Below are 17,805 nucleotides of genomic sequence, written 5' to 3'. Positions count from 1 at the left end.
AGCTGATCCCATATTTGAGTCCAGAATTTTCTAATTTTCTTCGTTAGAAAGAAACACTAGTTTGTCTCCTATTTCTTCCCACTGAAGCAGGTCATAACACCCTGGGCTAATTGGAAGGAATAATGAGGCTACACAGTAAAGTGCAAAGCCAACCAGAGCAGCTAAAGTAAACTTTTGTAGCTTTTAAACCACTTTGGTTTGACTGAGTTTGCAGCAATGCAAACCAGAGCTGCCAAATTGTTACTTTTCCTAATATGTTAAAACTTCAATGTTTACTTAGAGCCATATGGGGACTTTAAGGCTAGAAGGCCTAGCCAGACAAGCTTGGAAGAGGAAAATAACCCTGGAGCTCTGTGCACGGGGAAGGAAATATAGACAGCAAAGGGCTTTGAAATCTTTATTACTATCACTGCAATACTGACCTTCAGTATGTGCAATAGTGACGGGGAAACCTCAAGGGGAGTGTCAGAGTTGGGATCTATTTCAAATAACCACTAGAGAAACACAGTCCGGGGCGGGGGGGGGGGGTGTTTGATACCTGAACCTGATTCTGAATTTTTTCAAACAGATTTTTTTTTTTTTATAATGGGCCAGACTTATTCCCCCAGATCAGAACATCGGGCTGTTTGAATTCCGGGTCCAGATTTTGTGGTTTAAGCTAAAAGCGTATCTAGCTAAGGTACTTAAATAGCCTTCATTACCATCATATCTGAGCAGCTCACAATCTATAATATATTTATTCTCCCATCACCCCTCCGATGTACAACTATTCCCATTTTAAAGGTGGCAACAGAGGCCCACAGAATATAAGTGATTTGCCCCAGGTCAACCTGGAAATCTCAGGTGGAGCAGAACAGCGGTTCTCAAACTGTGGGTTGGGACCCCAAAGTGGGTCATGACCTTGTTTTAATGGGGTCACCAGGGCTGCTGTTAAACCTGCTGGGGCCCAGCGCTGAAGCCAAAACCCCACTGCCCGGGGCTGAAGCTGAAGCCCGAGGGAGGCGGGGCTCAGTTTACAGGCCTCCTGCCTGGGGCTGAAGCACTTGGGCGTCGGCTTTGATCCCATCCTGGGGTCGTGTAGTAATTTTTGTTGTCCGAAGGGGGTCACAGTGCAATGAAGTTTGAGACCCCCCGGAGTAGAGAACTGAACTTACCTCGCCTAAGACTGGACCATTCTCCCTCTCTGTAAAAATATACATACATGCTCAGCTGAGCTCTCAATCTTTCCCGTCTCCAAAACTGGAGTGGGAAGTCTGTGAAAATATGCTTCCCTATGGAACTGTTTGCTACCTGCAGGAGGCCTGGTGCCAGTTGGATGATCTCACAAGGCACAAAAAGAGGGGAGAAATAAAAGGAGTTCTTTTGGAACCTAAGAAAAGGTTGAGTTTAAGTTTAGGGCTTGGAACAGGGTTTTATTTAAACCAGTTCACCATCCTTATCCAAAAAAGAAATGAAACAAGGCATTGCCAGCTATGGGAAATATAAGGGAGCAGTCATTTTAGAAAGCCATCTAAAGAAGGGGTGTGTGCAATATATTCTCTCTAGAGCCAGTCAAGCGGGGTTTTCTCTACCATATGCTACTCACATCAGGGACAAAAGGGGGGTCCAACATTCCTGCCTCTAATCGTTTGAAGTTCATGCTCTTGAAGAATGGGTGCTTCTTCACTTCCACTGCACCTTCCCCCTGACAGCCGAGCCTCTGCTTCACGTCTTTGGTTAGTAGCTGAAACAGACCAAGAAAGATTGTAAGAAAGCCTGAAAAGCAATAGTCCTATGATATTTTTCCTCCTGTTTGTGCATGGGAACAGGAGAATTATCATCATGACTTAACATTTACATGGTGGTAGAGCCTAGAGGCTAAACAGGTCAAGACTCCATTGTTCTAGGCATTATTCAAACCTATAGACAAAGATCTGCCCCAAAGAGCTTACAATCTCAATAGTGTTGTCCTCTATCCTATAGGCTCCTCCCACTTATTTTCAACGGCTAGCTGAGAGAAGAGGAGGTTTGACATATGTTCTATAGTCCCACATGTTCTCTGAACACTTGTTCTCAAGCTACTGTTGTCGGAATGATGCTCCTTTGTTACTTTGGCCTGTTTACCCCTGCCCAGTGTAGTACTTTCCAGTATAGCATGTAATACTGAACTTTTAAATCATGTTTTTTTCCCTTTACTAAGCCTACTGGGCCCATTCCTGCTCCCACTGAAGTCAACGGGAGTTTTGTCAACAGAGCTACATTGATTCACACCAGCTAAGATCCAATATGCGTCAGTATCAGCAATGTATCCAACCTCCATCAGCCCAAGGCTAGATTTTTAAAGGGCACCTCAAGACACCATCTCTGCACTGCTACATCTGTTCCTAGATCCTGAATTCAGGTGTCTTGTGATGAGCTGAGAGAAGCTCACTTGCAGCTTTGGAGGAGATCTGGAGAAGTCGACAGAAGAATCAGTTTGACTGCAGAGATTTCCTCTCGCTCACAGGGATCCTTAATAGGGCGATGGGGATTAACTGAACTCAGTATAATTGATAAATTAGATAAACATGCACAGGAAGATAACCACAGAGAGATGTGTTAGAACCAGAGCCCATTGGGAGGCCTCTATATTTCTGATAATTGGTCTGGGAGAGCCCAGTTAGTTCAATGAGTGAGATATTTTGGCGCCTAATCCTTTTAAATCAAGTACCCATAATCAATTAGAACAAGTCAATGACTTATTACACGGTGTTTACTCAATCTAATTATTATTTTTTTAGCCTGGAAAGAAAGGCAGAGCTATGTATGTAATGACTACCTTTGTGCAGCAGCCTATGCCAATTACAGATGGCCTTTTTTATATGTCGCTACTGCATCACAAATTTCTGACATTCTCCTGAACCATGAAACTGACAGTGGCCTGAAAGGTTTGTGGGGGAGGGGTTGTCTTCATTCAGTTTAAGTGGCTTTTTCGTGCATGCATTCTTAGCCAAAGCAGTGAAACATGAGCCTCAGCTCAAAAACTGACTCTGCCTAGGAAACGGCAGTTGTCTAATATAGTGAACAATACTTCCGCTTGATAAGTCAGAGGCAAATAAATATGCAGTAAAAGCAACTGATTTTACAAAAAGATGAATGTTAGCTCTGTTAGCGTAGCCTCTCTAGCGAATGTTTATTTCTAATGCTGAAAGACTGTGACGAGAATAAAAAACCTGCCCTTTGAAATGAGAAGGGGATACTTACTAGAGTCAGGAGAATACCATATGGAGAATATCCAACAGAAGAGTGGCAGGCTGATTCCAAAAAGGCAGCCAAAGACATATGCTACACAAACAAGTCAGGCTAGCAAAAGCCTTAGGTTAAAAAGGACTTAATCATGCATTAGCAGCAAGACATGTAAGGGGTAGTCCCTCCTTCTCTCCAAGCATTGAGAAAAGGAAGAAAAAACGTAAGATGCGGTAGAAAGAAATACTGCTTCATTCTCAGTATAGAGGGAAATCATTACACAGGAGTGTACAGCTGATAGTTCACACAGCTCAGCTGTTTTTTACTTACAACGTCTCAATCCACCAGGGGGCAGCAGAGGAAAAGCTAATTGCAGCAACTACATTGCAAACATCTAGTATTTGAGCAGCATTACACTTTCAAAAGCATCAGAAAAACATGGCTGAGTAAGTAGACAACCCCCCAGCCAAACAGACTCACTAGCACCACATGATTTATTTGCCTCTTCTGAGTATTCAAGCTGACCATTCCTAGTGGGTTCTACCCTCTGCGGAAGCAGATAATCAGCAGGGACAACATGGCTCCTTGTTTGAGAACCTCTCCGGTGAGACTGCTTCCAAAGATGAAACAAGGAATAGTAGTTCCCTTCCTGTATTTCACTGCTCTATGCAGTACAACAATCACATCTGCCTCTGAACTGAAGGGCTGTTGGAGCTCCAACCCTAAGAAGGGCTGGAATGGCAAGACAAGAAAAATCACCAGGCCTTTCTTTATCATCTCCAACTATGCCATTCCTACAGAGGGAGTCCTACTGCAGGGAAACCCCAAGGGCTGGACATGTTCACAAGCCTTGCTGAGGCTAACAAATCACCCTGAGAAATGGCTGCCACAGTGGACTTGGACTTCCAGGTCTCCATTTTGAACTGTGATGTTCAGGATCTTTGAAGCCAAGTTAGCCCTGATGCCCGGGGGGGAAATGTGAACAAATCACTAGGCATCTCTCCAGCCTTGTTCTGATCCAAGAGCCTCAATAATCAACAAATGGGAATGTCGCCGCCATCATCTGCCTGAGCTTTACCATGTTCCAGGAGCTAGAAAGAGGACAAATCACTCTGTGAGGGAAAGGGAAGATCTGCTGAATTTTACCATACAGCCCACTGTACTGAGAATCGGAAGATGCTGGCAGGGATCACTGCACCTCAGGCCTGGGGAAGGAAAATGGGGAATCAGGAATCCTTGCTAAAGTGGGAGGGTTGTCTGGAGATGTCATGCCTAGCTGTGATGTGTTCCAGTGCCCTCTGGCTGAGAGATGGTCTCAGCTCCAGAAGCTGAAAGGACTGTTTGCTTCTGATGGAAGGTCGGTAATCTCTCCTCGGGTGCCTGGCTAATGACAGGGGTTTCTTGCCCTCATTCTTGGTTTATAGGATAACATTTCCTAAGGCTTCTCCAGTTTGCTACCTGCATGGCACCAACCATTTGGTGGTTTACCTTCCACTGCCTGATCCAGAAATGGCTTGTCACAAACCTAGTCACAAAGAATATCCAGGGACAAGTCTGATATCAAAGCCAATGGCTACTGGTCCTTAGCCTCTGAGAGGGAACTGATACACACCTGAATAGCTTGAGCAAGAGATGCTGACTCAGCAGAATTTTAGTGTGGCAGAGGTGTAATTGCCATGCCAGGAAGACTGAATCTAGCAATCACGGGGCAAAAGATCACCCCCCAAAATGATGACCAATTAATTCACAAAGTTATCAATGACAGTGTTAACCTTTGCAAGGGTGACAGTCTGATTTTGGCACTGCGACTGCATGGAACCTTTGAGACAGCTTAATGAGCCTCAGACTTATTTATTAGCTCCACTCGATCTAATCCCCTTCATGGCTCTTTTGGGGTGGTGGAGGGGGTTTTTAAGACAGCATCTAGTTGTTGTCTCACAATAGGTTCAAGTGGTCAAGGTTCAATGGTTACTTGGTGCAACATCATGCTGAAACAGTCCAGGGGAAAGAATCTTTCCTGGCACTCTTCTGCTGGATCCAAATCAGACAACTTGCCTTGCTCAGATGAGGGGGAGGAAGGAAGTTTTGCTTTTGATGGCTTGGACGGGACTGTGAACTGGGATGTCTTGAGGCATCTTTCTCTGCATTTGTATTTTTTTAACCACAGCAGGGTTCTAAATTTCACCCTTTATAGGGAAAGCTCACTGAGGTCTGATGGCCTGAAGAGTTTCCCATCTGAGTTTGACTTTTCTCTAGCCAATTTGTGTAGCTCCTGGTCAGAGATGACAAAGACCACATCTGCTTCCTGCCTTTATGCTGAAGGGATCTTCTCCTAGTTTGAGAGGAGAAATCCCAACGCGGAAAGTTCTCTTTTACTCTTAAGTTGCCACTGGTTCTTGAACTTTACTTCTGCTGGCCTTTTCCTGAAAAATGTTTTACTGATGCCCAGAAGCTTTCAGAGCCAGCGCTGCTGACAACTGAGATGCAGTGGGCAGGGGTGGACTTGGAGCAGCCTGTGTTAGATAGAAGATGCCTGCAGCTCTTGCTCAGGATGGAAGGAAGACAAACGGACCCCACTGCCTTGTTATAGTTTCCAATAGTCCTTGCAGAGCTTCAACCTCTGGGCCGGATGGGGATATTAACTCAATCTGGGAATTGATCCTTGTCTGGCTGAAAATGTTGGCTGCTGTTTGGTAATGTGGTCACAGGGTGTGGTGGCTGAGGCTGGGTGGGGAGACCTGAGTCCCTCAGCGGTGTCCAGCAGCCAAATTGCAGCAACCTTTGATGCAGAAACCAGTCTTTGGAGCATGAATGGAGTTGGCCACTGATGCATTGCTGCTTCTGGCGTCGGAGGCATAGGTGGAGCAGGCAGCTGGGAGTTGGCTGAAACCGCTGGTCACTGCACAACTGTCTGGCCACTGCTGAGACGCTGCCTCACAACACCCACTGAGTCTGGATCCGAAGTGCCGACAACTGTTCCTTCAGCTGGGGTCACTGCCTGGAAACTGCTCCTGCTGGTGCAGTGGGGTCTGTCTGAGAGGAGAGTGCATTTGCTGGGGAAACTCCACCTGAACACAGAAAAGGCAAAAGTCTCCTGCCAGGCACAGCTACAGGGAACCAGCACTCATCTCTCTGCCTTTGCCTGAGGCAGTAAAGAAAAGCTGCTGTATGCTGCTGAGCAATCTCCTTAAAGAGGCCGTGAGCCCCAGCAGGGACAAACCTGGCGCCATATGGAAATTTTATAAGGACTTCCCAATGCTCTGTAGTTCAGGTGAAGTAGGAGACTGCTTATTTGCTGCTGCTGCTGGCAGGAAGCAGAGTGGACTGGGGAGTTTTGTAGAAGGAGGTGGCCCACCACTCCACAGGCATTGACAGGTCCTCCTGCTTGCTGAAGCTCCAGAGGGCTTTAGCAATGGTCATGGATACGAGACTGAAATGTCCATCCCATGTAGACATGACCAGGAACGGAGATGACGATTGTGTATTTTGAGCTGTCTCTATAGTTTGCAGAGGGTTTTCTTTTTAAATGTTAAATTTGCAAAAGAGGCCTTTAATAAGGCACAACAAAAACAAATGCATCACTACTGATGGCATGGCCTCTTGAGGTATTAGCCAAATGACCGGAACAATAGTACTTTAATCTAGTTCAGAGTCTATAGTCTACGAACAGAGCTACAAATCAGAAGATCTCCTAGAGACCCTAATGCCAACCAGTGAAGTTGATCCTAAGCAGCAATACTTTCCATCAGGATGACACGGGCACAAAGTGGGATGGCAAGGGTATAAGTGAGGGCAGAATTTAATCCACAGTGATTTACAATCACCAGGATAGGGCTATCACAAAATGGTCTGAAATGGCAATGTCACACTAATGCTAATGCTCTATACTTTGGTACAAAGGATTCTCTGATCCTTTGATGTCACAAATTCAGGTCTCAGGTGGGGATTCCAACTCTGTAATGTCAGAGACATTTTCTGTGTGGTTTTCCCCCTCTAAAGGAAAAGAAACAACGGGAGCAGGGATTATTAAATAAATCAATCCACAACCCTCTTATACATTTATGGATTAAATATATGTTAGGAGATTCAGTCTGTCAGATTCATATCATAAGATATGACCAAAAAAAGCCTTTCAATCCTAAAATGACAGGAATAAGGAAAGCAATTTATGGGGTAATATGGAAAATGCTGAGCAGGGGGGAAAACAGCATAAGGAGAGTCACAACACCCGTTAAGTCAATTAATATAAGGGGGCCCATTAGATTAATTCTGGTCTCAAAATAGAAATAAGCACCCAAAGGAGAGACTTTGTTTTAACTAACTTTTTTAAGGTTAGAAAAATAAGACACCGTGCGCATGGTCAACAACTCAGTGAATGAACCAGACTGATACTGACTGGGTTAGGTAACAAAAAGGCAGGGATAAAATAAAAGGTTACACTAACCGATGTGCATGATGTCCCAGGTCCCATCAACCTGGAGGAGAGTCCAAAGTCTCTCTGTCAGAGTTAAAGGGGACGTTTTGTGATATCTGAGAGTTCACTGTTAGGTATTATTATTATGAATTATTATTCATTTTGAAGAGTGCCCTAAAGTGTGTGAGTTGCTTCCCCTGATAGATAAAAGAGATTATCACTGACACTTGCTACATCCAACTTTGACCTAATCTAGATTTATTGGCATGACATCAGGGATGGGACAATTCCACCACCATTCCACTAACCCTCACCTAGCTCTCCTCAACTTTAACTTTTCATGGACAGTGGCTACATTATTTTACTCTGAATGACAATTTTCCCCACCATGCTTCCAGCCCTATAACTAGGGGCAGAAACAGAAGTAAAAATCACTTTTGTCTCCTGTCCATTTATTTATAACAGGCTGGAGGTTTCCGTTTGGTGTGTAATGCAAACTTAATGCTGGCATGGCTCATGAACACCAAGTTGCCACCAGAAGGCTTTCCCCCTGGCCTGTCATTAGTTGAAATGGGGCTTATCAGGAGAATCAGGCTGTTTGAGTGCATGAAACCATCATTAAGGAACTGCATACTGTCCTTTATCCTTGCATTCAACTCCCGCTGACATCAGTGGGGAGTTCTACATGCAGACCAAGAACAGCATATGGCCTGAAGAATCTATCAGGAATGATGCCAGTTAATTACCACTCCATGAGATGTGGCATTGGGTTAGTGCACTTTGTGTTAATGACTTGCACTCACGATGCTTGGCGGTGATGCTGTTCTTAGTTTGCTAGGAGACCTCAGTAGCTCCTATCCAGTCCACCAACCAGAATGATATTAATATGCCACTTGCCTGTGTGTTGCGCGAGGTATTGGTGAAGCTCACGCTATTTATTCACTAACCTTTCCTTTTCCTTCTGTTTCTCTGCTAGTTTGCAGTACCCTGCAGCACACCACTAGAAAAAACAAGACTCAGGCAACACCCCTTTCCAAATTAAAATTTGGCCTTTCAAAGACATATGCTGGAATGGCATTGATTAACTCTTACATGGTTTGGGGACTTCTTGTGTGGTATGAGGATTTCCCTTACCAGCAATGGCCATGGTTTTAGAAAAGAGCACTCCCAGCTGAAAGGGTAACAGAAGACATTTTAAAGGACAGCCCAACAGTGATTTAACAAGCCAGTCAGCATAGCAGACCTGGGAATAAGTGACAGTAAAGGTAGCAGGTTGGGGAGCGGGGAGAAGGGGTTTATAACACTTTCATAATGTAATCTAGGTCCTGGGTACTCTCAGCTCCCATGGAAGACAATGGCAGTGAAGAGTGTTCAGGTCTTACATGAGACACTCAAGAGTCCTGCAGCATCAGGCCTTTCTTCTCACAAGGTTAATAAAAGCCACAAGGTGCATTCTTGACTAAAATCTGCTGTTCAAAGTCTCCTGAATCCAGGAAAATATAGATATTGCTCCCCCATCCAAAAAAGGTTAGATAAAATAAAGCTGATCATCAAGAAACTCAAACCAGCCCAAATAAAGCCACTCAACACAATCTGGACAAACAGTGGATGCAAATCTCCTGGTAATGGACTAGACTTAGACTTAGACTTTAGGGTCAGAAGGGACCAATATGATCATCTAGTCTGACCTCCTGCACAAAGCAGGCCACAGAACCCTACCCATCCACTTCTATAACAAACCCCTAACCTATGTCTGAGTTACTGAAGTCTTCAAATTGTGGTTTGAAAACCTCAAGCTGCAGAGAATCCACCAGCAAGTGACCCATGCCCCACGCTGCAGAGGAAGGCGAAAAACCTCCAGGGCCTCTGCCAATCTGCCCCGGAGGAAAATTCCTTCCCGACCCCAAATATGGCTATCAGCTAAACCCTGAGCATGTGGGCAAGACTCACTAGCCAGCACTCAGGAAACTGCAGTAACTCAGATCCCATCCCATCCAACATCCCATCACAGACCACTGGGCATACTTATCTGCTGATAATCAAAGATCAATTGCCAAAATTAAGCTATCCCATCATACCATCCCTTCCATAAACTCATCAAGCTTAGTCTTAAAGCCAGATATGTCTTTTGCCCCCACTACTCCCCTTGGAAGGCTGTTCCAGAACTTCACTCCTCTAGTAAGGTTAACCCTGGGTTCTGCAGCCCTCTGAATTGTAGTTTGTGGTCTATAGCCTGCTAATGAGTCTACCACAGTAAGCTGTCAAATCCACTTACCATTTTACAGACAGACGTGGCCTCCTCAGAAAATTTATGGGAGTACACCTCTTCTGTCTCCAGGACTCTCCTGTCCACCTCTTCTCTCTTTACCTTCTCTTTCCTGCCACGAAATGGTGATTGTCCAGCAATCATTTCATAAATGAGGCAACCTAACCCCCAGTAGTCAGGGCTGAGGGTGTATCTCTGATTGTTCAAGACTTCTGGAGCTGTGAGGGACAAAGACACATCTTGTGAAAACACTTAACATTTCTACAGAAAAATAACTAAAATCCCTAACCCTCTTATTTCAATGACTGAATACACAGCTGCAGAGAACTGTGGGAAAAATATAAGAGTCCCTCCTGGCTTCTACTAGCTGAGTTACAGAAAATACAGAATGCACCTTTTCATGCAGAAGCATATATAAAAACACAGCTGGGATTAAAAAACAACAACAACAAAAATCAGTGGAAGCAAAATATTTGTGACTGGCCCCATCTTGAAAATTCATCAAGACTTTAAATTTAGAAAAGAAATGACAAACAAACATTATTTAAACAAAAATTAAATTTCCTAAAAAGCAAATTCTGTCCTTTGGATCAGTTTGTGTAGATATTTTTATTTAAAAAACAAACATTTACTGTGTGCTGTATATACACTCACTCTGCATACAGTCACTTTCCAACATGCATGTTTACTCTCTGAACACGATCACATGGTCCTGATCGACACACACATTTGCACCAGGATAGCTAAAGATGTGCTTTATAACTTATTCAGTTACATGTAAATCTACATAGGGAAGAAAAGTGGCTAAAGTCAGTTTGTTATCAACTTTAGCCCAAACATTTTAAACCACTTTTATTCCAAAATGAGTGTCCACCTACAGGTTTACAATGAAAGAACTCGGTTTTAGGAAACTGGGTTAGTTATATCAGTGCATATTTGTGTGTAGACTAGCACATCAACTCTCTCCTTTTCACACAAAGTCTCTCTCTGTCTGAAACACACAAAGACTTGCTCACTATCACAAACACACAGAGAAAACCTCTCTCTGTCTCTCTCTCTCACTCTCTCTCTCTCACACACAGACACAGACACTTTTTCTAACAGATACAGACAGAATCTCACAGTGTAGGTCCGTATTCAGTGGATGTGAGACTGTAGCAAGGGCAGGCATACACATGCTAATTTTAATCCAGCTGGCACAGGTAACAATAGTAGCAAGAGGTGATGGCATAGGCTTCAGCACAAGCTAGCAAGCCACATACAAGCCCGCTAGGGATCCTGGGTGTGTACTTTGGTTGCTAGCCTGTGCTGACGTGTCTTCATGACCATGGATATGCCTACTCATGCTACAATCACACCTTCACTTGCAGGGTAGATGTCCCCTCACAGTCTAATACACACATACAGTTCTTCCCCCTCTAGTACACATTAGCGCGCACACACACACACACACACACACACACACACACACACACACACACACACACACACACACGGTGTGTAACGCCACTGACTGCAAGGTTCAATCTAATCCACTCACACTTTTGAAGAATTCTGCATTTGTAACATGCTAACTGAATTCTGACTTGTTTTGTATTCTAAAGTAGGAGAGAATTAATACCACACTCATCTGAAGAACATTGCAAAACTTGAAATCCGTCTGGCAATCACCAGGAACTGGACTCCAGCTAGAGGAAGAAATAGCTATCCCTTAATATAGCCCCTTAAAAATATTGGAAAGCTCACAGACATCTCTTTTGGTTTGATGCTCTGGTCTTGTAGAACAGTTTCCTATAGATTTAGTTAATCTGCACTCCAGACAGAACTCCAAAGTCACAATAATAGAGTAAACTATCACTAAAATGAGCTACTAAAGTACTTACCCATATACCCTACTGTTCCTACTCTTCCACGAATTGAGTCACCCTCCGGGATTTTAACAGCTAGACCCAGATCAGATATTCTAATATGGCCTAAGGAGGGAAAAGCAAATATTAAAGTGCAATCCTCAAATGGCTAAAAACACAAAAGTTATACTCAGTGGACCACTTTTGAAATTCATCTAAATACTGAGAGAAGAAAAATACCACTAGCACTGAATTTGAAAAAATATAATCATTCAAGAAGGGAGAAATAATTTTGGGTAATCCTAGGAGTTTTACCTAAGAGTAATGCAATGAAATTTTAAAAAGGAAGGTTTAGGCTGAATGGCAGTGATAAAATCCTAACAGTGAGGTCCAGTACACTGTGGACTAGTCTTCATTGCTTGACATATTTAAAACTGGACTGGAAAAAAGCAGTGGTAGGTATATTGTAAGGAAATATCTTGCATTGACCTAAGTGGATGGACAGGTTGACCTAATTGGTCTTTTCTATCTCTAACTTGTATCACTTTGTGATAGTTTACCTTGTAAAAGTAACAAAATTTGGTCCTGAATCTATAATTAAAGCTCAACTTTCAGGTCTTGTTTGCAACATAAGGGTCTGTTCCTTGAGAAATACTGTTTAAGAGCCCTAAAAACCTGGAGGTTATTACTACTTATATCCAGATTTTGGAAAGTCAAAGATTGGGGAGCATGTGAGTAAAGGAACAGCATTTCAAATTATATGAGCCCGCCCCCCACCCCCTAACCATATTTTTAACTTAAATCAAATTATCTCAGAAAGGAAACCACTCAACAACTATGGAGCATAGTTAACATAGAAATCAGCTCAAGTACATTGCATTCCACAGCAGTGTTTTCATTAAAATGTCCAATAACTTTACAGATCACAAGTCTATTGTGTATCGTTCCTGTAGAAAGGTGGGAGAGTCAAGACTGAGATCACTTGGGTAACTTAATCTATTTTGTCCATTTTGGTCCCTACTGCAATCCCATCTCTGTGGTATCAGAGGACCCATGTAGGTAGCAATTTGATAGTTCACGAAATTATAAATGACCTAATGATTTAGTAATGGTCTGAAGACTGCACAGGCTTGAAAGCCCCAGTTCAAATGAAAGCACATCATACATGTGATAGTAGTCACTCATGTCCTGCATTGGCATGGTCAGTGCTGAGCCAGAGTCATAGGAACACAGGATTTGCCATAGATTTGCTGCCTCAAAGAAAGATATATCTGCCCTTTGACCAATTCTGCACTGCTGTAAATGGGGGGGGGGTGTTTCCTTCCTGACCATAGCAGTGATTAGTTTATGCACTGAAGCATGAGACTTGATCGTGGCAGGTTGTAGCTAGCAATGGGCTCACTGGTTTGAATAAAATGACAGCTGACAAACAGGGGGTAAGGTACCTCTGAAAAGGGCGTTGTGGGCATAGATTTCACAACTTCTTTCCTATTGTGGAAGTAATATAGGGAAGATGGTGGAAAAGGCAGACCTATTGCTAGATAAGCAACTGTCCAAAGAACATACTCTGCTATGCAGCCTAGTTTCCTCAGCTGTGTAGCAGCCCTAGTGTAAAATTCTATCACTTTATGCATCCCAAGACACAAGCATTAGTATATGATGAGCCTCTCATTCACTTCAGAGCATTATTTGCCTTATTACAATGTGTCCTAAAACTAACTTAAGCTACTTTACTGTGAAAAAATCTCTCTAAACCTCTGAGACTTACCATAATCATCTAACAGGATATTTTCTGGCTTCAAATCTCTGAAAATGAAAGATAGCAGTTATTTGTGTGAAAGCAGTTGACAAGCCCAGTGCAGGGTATGAATACATAGTCTACTGGCGATAAACCAGTTGGGAGTCAACTGAAACAGTAAAGAACTTGTAAAACCAATACTTATTGCACAGCAAGACTGACTCCAGATGTGTCTTTTTCTTAACTGTAGTTAAATTGTTTCCCCAAGCAAAGACGTCACTACATAATTTGCTTTGCAATGGATTCACTCTGCCTTCTGATAGTTGGCCTGGCACACATTATAGACAGAGATGGTAGCTACCCCACCTGTTGTTAAGGTTGCCTGACAATTCCCATTATAAAATCCCATTTTCAGTTGCTTATAAATTTGGTCAATTATAACCATTCGGGCTGAAACTTTCCAAGCCTGGGGTCTGCCTGAGCCTGATTTTTTTTTAAAAAAAAGTTTCAGCAAATATGGTTCAGAACAAAGTTAGAGAAAAATATGTTTTACCCATGGTAAAATTTTTCTTACAACCATGTCATTGAGAAGCTCTAGTACCTCCATGGTTGGGAGCAAGGGCTTGAAAGTTGACAAAGAGGCTGCCCTGATGTCAGGGACGTCTTTTGCTCTTCCTGTTGTAAAGTGCCCAAAGATATAAGTCTTTGAAAAATCTTGGTTCACACAAACACAGTAGAGACTTGTTAGAATTTGTCATCTTAATTTTCCAAGCAGTAGTTCTCAATCAGGAGTCCTGTGGGGCCACAAGCAGGTTTCAGGGAGTCTGCCAAGCATGACTGGCACCAGACTCTCTAGGGCCCAGGGCAGAAAGCCGAAGTTCCGTCAAGTGGGACTGCAGCCCCAAGCTCCACTACCCAGGACTGAAGCCGAAGCCAGAGCAAAACCCTCTGTGGTGTGGGATCCCAGGCAATTGCTACCCACTAACGACAGCCCTGGCTTTTATATGCAGAAAAACAGTTGTGGCAAAGCTGGAGTTTTTATAGCATATTGAGGGGTCTCAGAAAGAAAAAGTTTGAGGACCCCTCTCTTAGAGGATTCCATCTGCACTGAGCATGCACCATCCCTCACAGCTCCTATATGCTGACCAGACTCATTCCAGGGCTGCAGGGGCTGAGCAGAATTTTTCCTGCAATGCTGCTTCCAGCGGCAATGGGCTGCTCTCATGCCAGGCTCTAGAAATGAGAGTAGGGAGACTGTCTCCTGTATTTCTAATCTCCTTGCTGATGCCCAGGCATAATGAAGAAGGAAAAGTCTAAGTCAAATGCAGGGGGTACATAGGATGGACTTGGAAGTAAATTGGGACAAAGAGTCTGGGCCTACGTGCAGAGGTTGGGCTTGGGAGCAATTGGGATGTGACTGGGACTGGTTGGGCAAGGAGCCTGGGACGGGGAGCAGTGGACGGCAGCATGACTGAGATTGGATGAGGATCCTGAAGGTGAGGGAGATTGGGACTATCTGGGGAATACAGGTTTGGGAAGAGGCACCATATTGCTTGCAATAGACCAAGTTCTTCCCCCTGTAACTCTGCTAAAATAATGGGGCTCAACAGGGTGTAAATGCAGGTAGAATTTGGATCACTCTTTTTTAAAGGCCACCTGGATTTATGAATGGATTAGATTCCCTAGTAAGAAAGATTTCTTTTCCAAGTGTGCGCGCGCACGCACATTGTGTGTGTGGGCAGTGGGTGTTAGGAAAGAAATCTGCATTACAGGAGCCCCACCCACCATACAGAGTACATGCAGGAGTGCTCCCTGATATTTCAAACTGTGCTGTTGGAATATTTGGAGTTTTGCTATCATTGGACAGGGGTATTTTATAATCTGATAGTGCCGAGGGCACATTTTCAAAACCTATCTTGCTCTCGTTTATTATTTTAAGCAGAAACACACGGTGCCACACACATTCTTCTCCTCCTCTTGCTAGTTTAAAACCCTCTTGACCTCACAAGTCACTGAGTGCCCAGTGGTACCAAGCCTACTTTTCAAACAAACAGCACTCAAATATGTGAAAGGGAGAAGAATGCTGTGGAGAAAGTATGACTTTATTTTACATACTACTGTGTGCTTCTCTCTCAATGTTAACAAAAGGCTCCCAGTGTTGGAGTCATGTAATAAAGGTAATTTCCCACATACTTTTTTCAATCTAATTTTAAACTCTTAGGAGTAGGGTGACCAGATGTCCTGATTTTATAGGGACAGTCCTGATTTTTGGGTCTTTTTCTTATATGGACTCCTATTACCCCCTTACCCCCTGTCCTGATTTTTCACACTTGCTGTCTGGTCACCCTACTTAGGAGCCAATTCCTTGAGGAGCCTAGATTCCATCCTTTACTTTCATTTTCAATGCTGTCAGCAATCAGTCACATTTCATGCTGCAGCAACAGCCAAGTGAAGAAAGAAAAAATAATTCCTGCATGTCCAGGCGAATTCAGAAATTAATTTTGATTTGAATAGAAGCAAAGATGGTCTTGTGATTTACACTCTGGGCTGGGACTCAGGAGACAGTGATTCACTCACACTAGCTCTGTCACTAGCTCCATGTATGACAAGGCACATCATCTTTTGGTGCCCCAGTGCCCTATATGTAAAATAGGCACCGATTCCAGATCTGGAATCGGTGCCTATACAAGGAGACGCACATTAACTTCTGAAGAGCTGCATGTGGCTCCGGAGCAACAGGTTGGCCACCCCTGTTCTAGACCTTTAATCATTTTTGTTGCTCTCCTCTAGACTTCCTCCAATTGTCTATGTCTTTCTCTAAGTGTGTTGCCCAGAACCAGACACAGGATTCTAGTTAAAGCCTTATCAGGGCTCAGTAAATTGGAAGAATTACTTCGTGTGTCTTGCTTACAACACCCCTACTAATACATCCCAGAATGACGTTAGCTTTTCTTGCAACACTATTACATTGTAGACTCATATTTAGTTTGTGATCCATTATAAACCCCAGATCCTTTTCTGCAGTACTCCTCCGCAGGCAGTCATCTCCCATTTTGTGTTTGTGCAACTGATTATTCCATCTTAAGCGTAGTGCTTTGCACTTCTCTTTATTGAATTTTATCCTATTTATTTCAGATCATTTCTCCATTTTGTCAAGATCATTTTGAATTCTAATGCTGTTCTCCAAAGCACTTGCAACTCCTCCAAGCCTGGTATCATCTGCAAACTTTATAAGTGTACTCTCTATGCCATTATCCAAATCATTTATGGAGATATTGAACAGAAATGGATCCAGGACAGCTCCCTACGGACTCCACTCAATATGTCCTTCCAGCTTGACTATGAACCAAAACTACTCTCTGAATATGGTTTTCCAACCAGTTGTGCACCCACGTTATAATAGGTTTGTCTAGACTATGTTTCCCTAGATTATTTATGAAAAAGTCATGTGAGACCGTATTAAAAGCCTTATTAAAGTTGAGATATATCACACTGGCTGCTTCTCCCCCATCCATGAGGCTTGTTACACAGTCAAAGAAGGGTATTAGGTTGATTTGACACAATTGGCTCTTGACAAATCCATGTTGACTATTATTTATCACCTTATCTTCTTCTAGGTCCCTACATATTAATTGTTTAATTATTTGCTCCGTAATCTTTCTGGGTACAGAAGTTAAGATTACTGGTCTATAATTCTCTGGGTTGTCCTTATTTCCCTTTTTATAGATAGGTGCTATATTTGCCCTTTTCCAGTCCCCTGGGATCTCGCCCCATTGTGACACTGCACCCCATATTCTTCATACGGATATTATTATATGATATGATTATGGCATACTTATGATGTATTTTATGCAAGATAAGTCATTGAGGTATCATTGGAAAGGTTATGATTTACTGAATATGATTAACCTGTTTGTTTGTATGTATGTATTTATTTGTATCTGAAGTTGGGGATATTGGCTATACATCTATATTACAAATGTGTTTACACCTGGAGAATGCCCACTAAGCAAAAGGCTCTCAGTATAGATGGCTGGCTGAGAAGGGCTCATTCAGGTTAATGAGCCATTAGGCGAAAACAACAGGCCTTAGAATAAGCTTATCTCTCACCCAGGAGCCTTCCTGAGAACCCTACAAACAGCCTCGAGTTATGGCTGCTGTGACACTAAAGGTACAAAGAGGTTCCTGGAAATATTTGAGGAACAAAGGCTGAATTGGGGGAAGTGCTGGATCCAGGCTAAAGGGATTTTTAGCCTGTGAATGAAACACCTGGGGATGCCAAGCTGTAAGCCAGTGCAGCTTGCCACTTAAGAATCCGCAGTCTGCTTGTATCATC

At 43.2% G+C, this 17,805-nt stretch overlaps 1 protein-coding gene across 4 annotated transcripts in view; it reads right to left on the bottom strand.

Moving 5' to 3' along the window:
* The window catches only part of GRK5 (G protein-coupled receptor kinase 5), a 232,529-nt gene that overhangs the window by 12,819 nt on the left and 201,905 nt on the right, over window positions 1-17,805 (bottom strand). For all 4 annotated transcript variants that reach the window (XM_030570339.1, XM_030570336.1, XM_030570337.1 and 1 more), the window contains 4 exons: window positions 13,500-13,537; window positions 11,768-11,857; window positions 9,894-10,102; window positions 1,586-1,723 (listed from right to left, as the gene is read on the bottom strand). In XM_030570339.1, coding sequence (XP_030426199.1) covers window positions 1,586-1,723; window positions 9,894-10,102; window positions 11,768-11,857; window positions 13,500-13,537 — 475 coding nt within the window. The remainder of the gene's footprint in view (window positions 1-1,585; window positions 1,724-9,893; window positions 10,103-11,767; window positions 11,858-13,499; window positions 13,538-17,805) is intronic.

This window comes from Gopherus evgoodei, chromosome 7 (assembly GCF_007399415.2).
Source record: "Gopherus evgoodei ecotype Sinaloan lineage chromosome 7, rGopEvg1_v1.p, whole genome shotgun sequence".
In the NCBI taxonomy this organism is placed as follows: domain Eukaryota; kingdom Metazoa; phylum Chordata; order Testudines; family Testudinidae; genus Gopherus; species Gopherus evgoodei.
The sequence above is the reverse complement of the archived record's forward strand: the minus strand, read 5'-3'. Positions and strand labels throughout refer to the sequence as shown.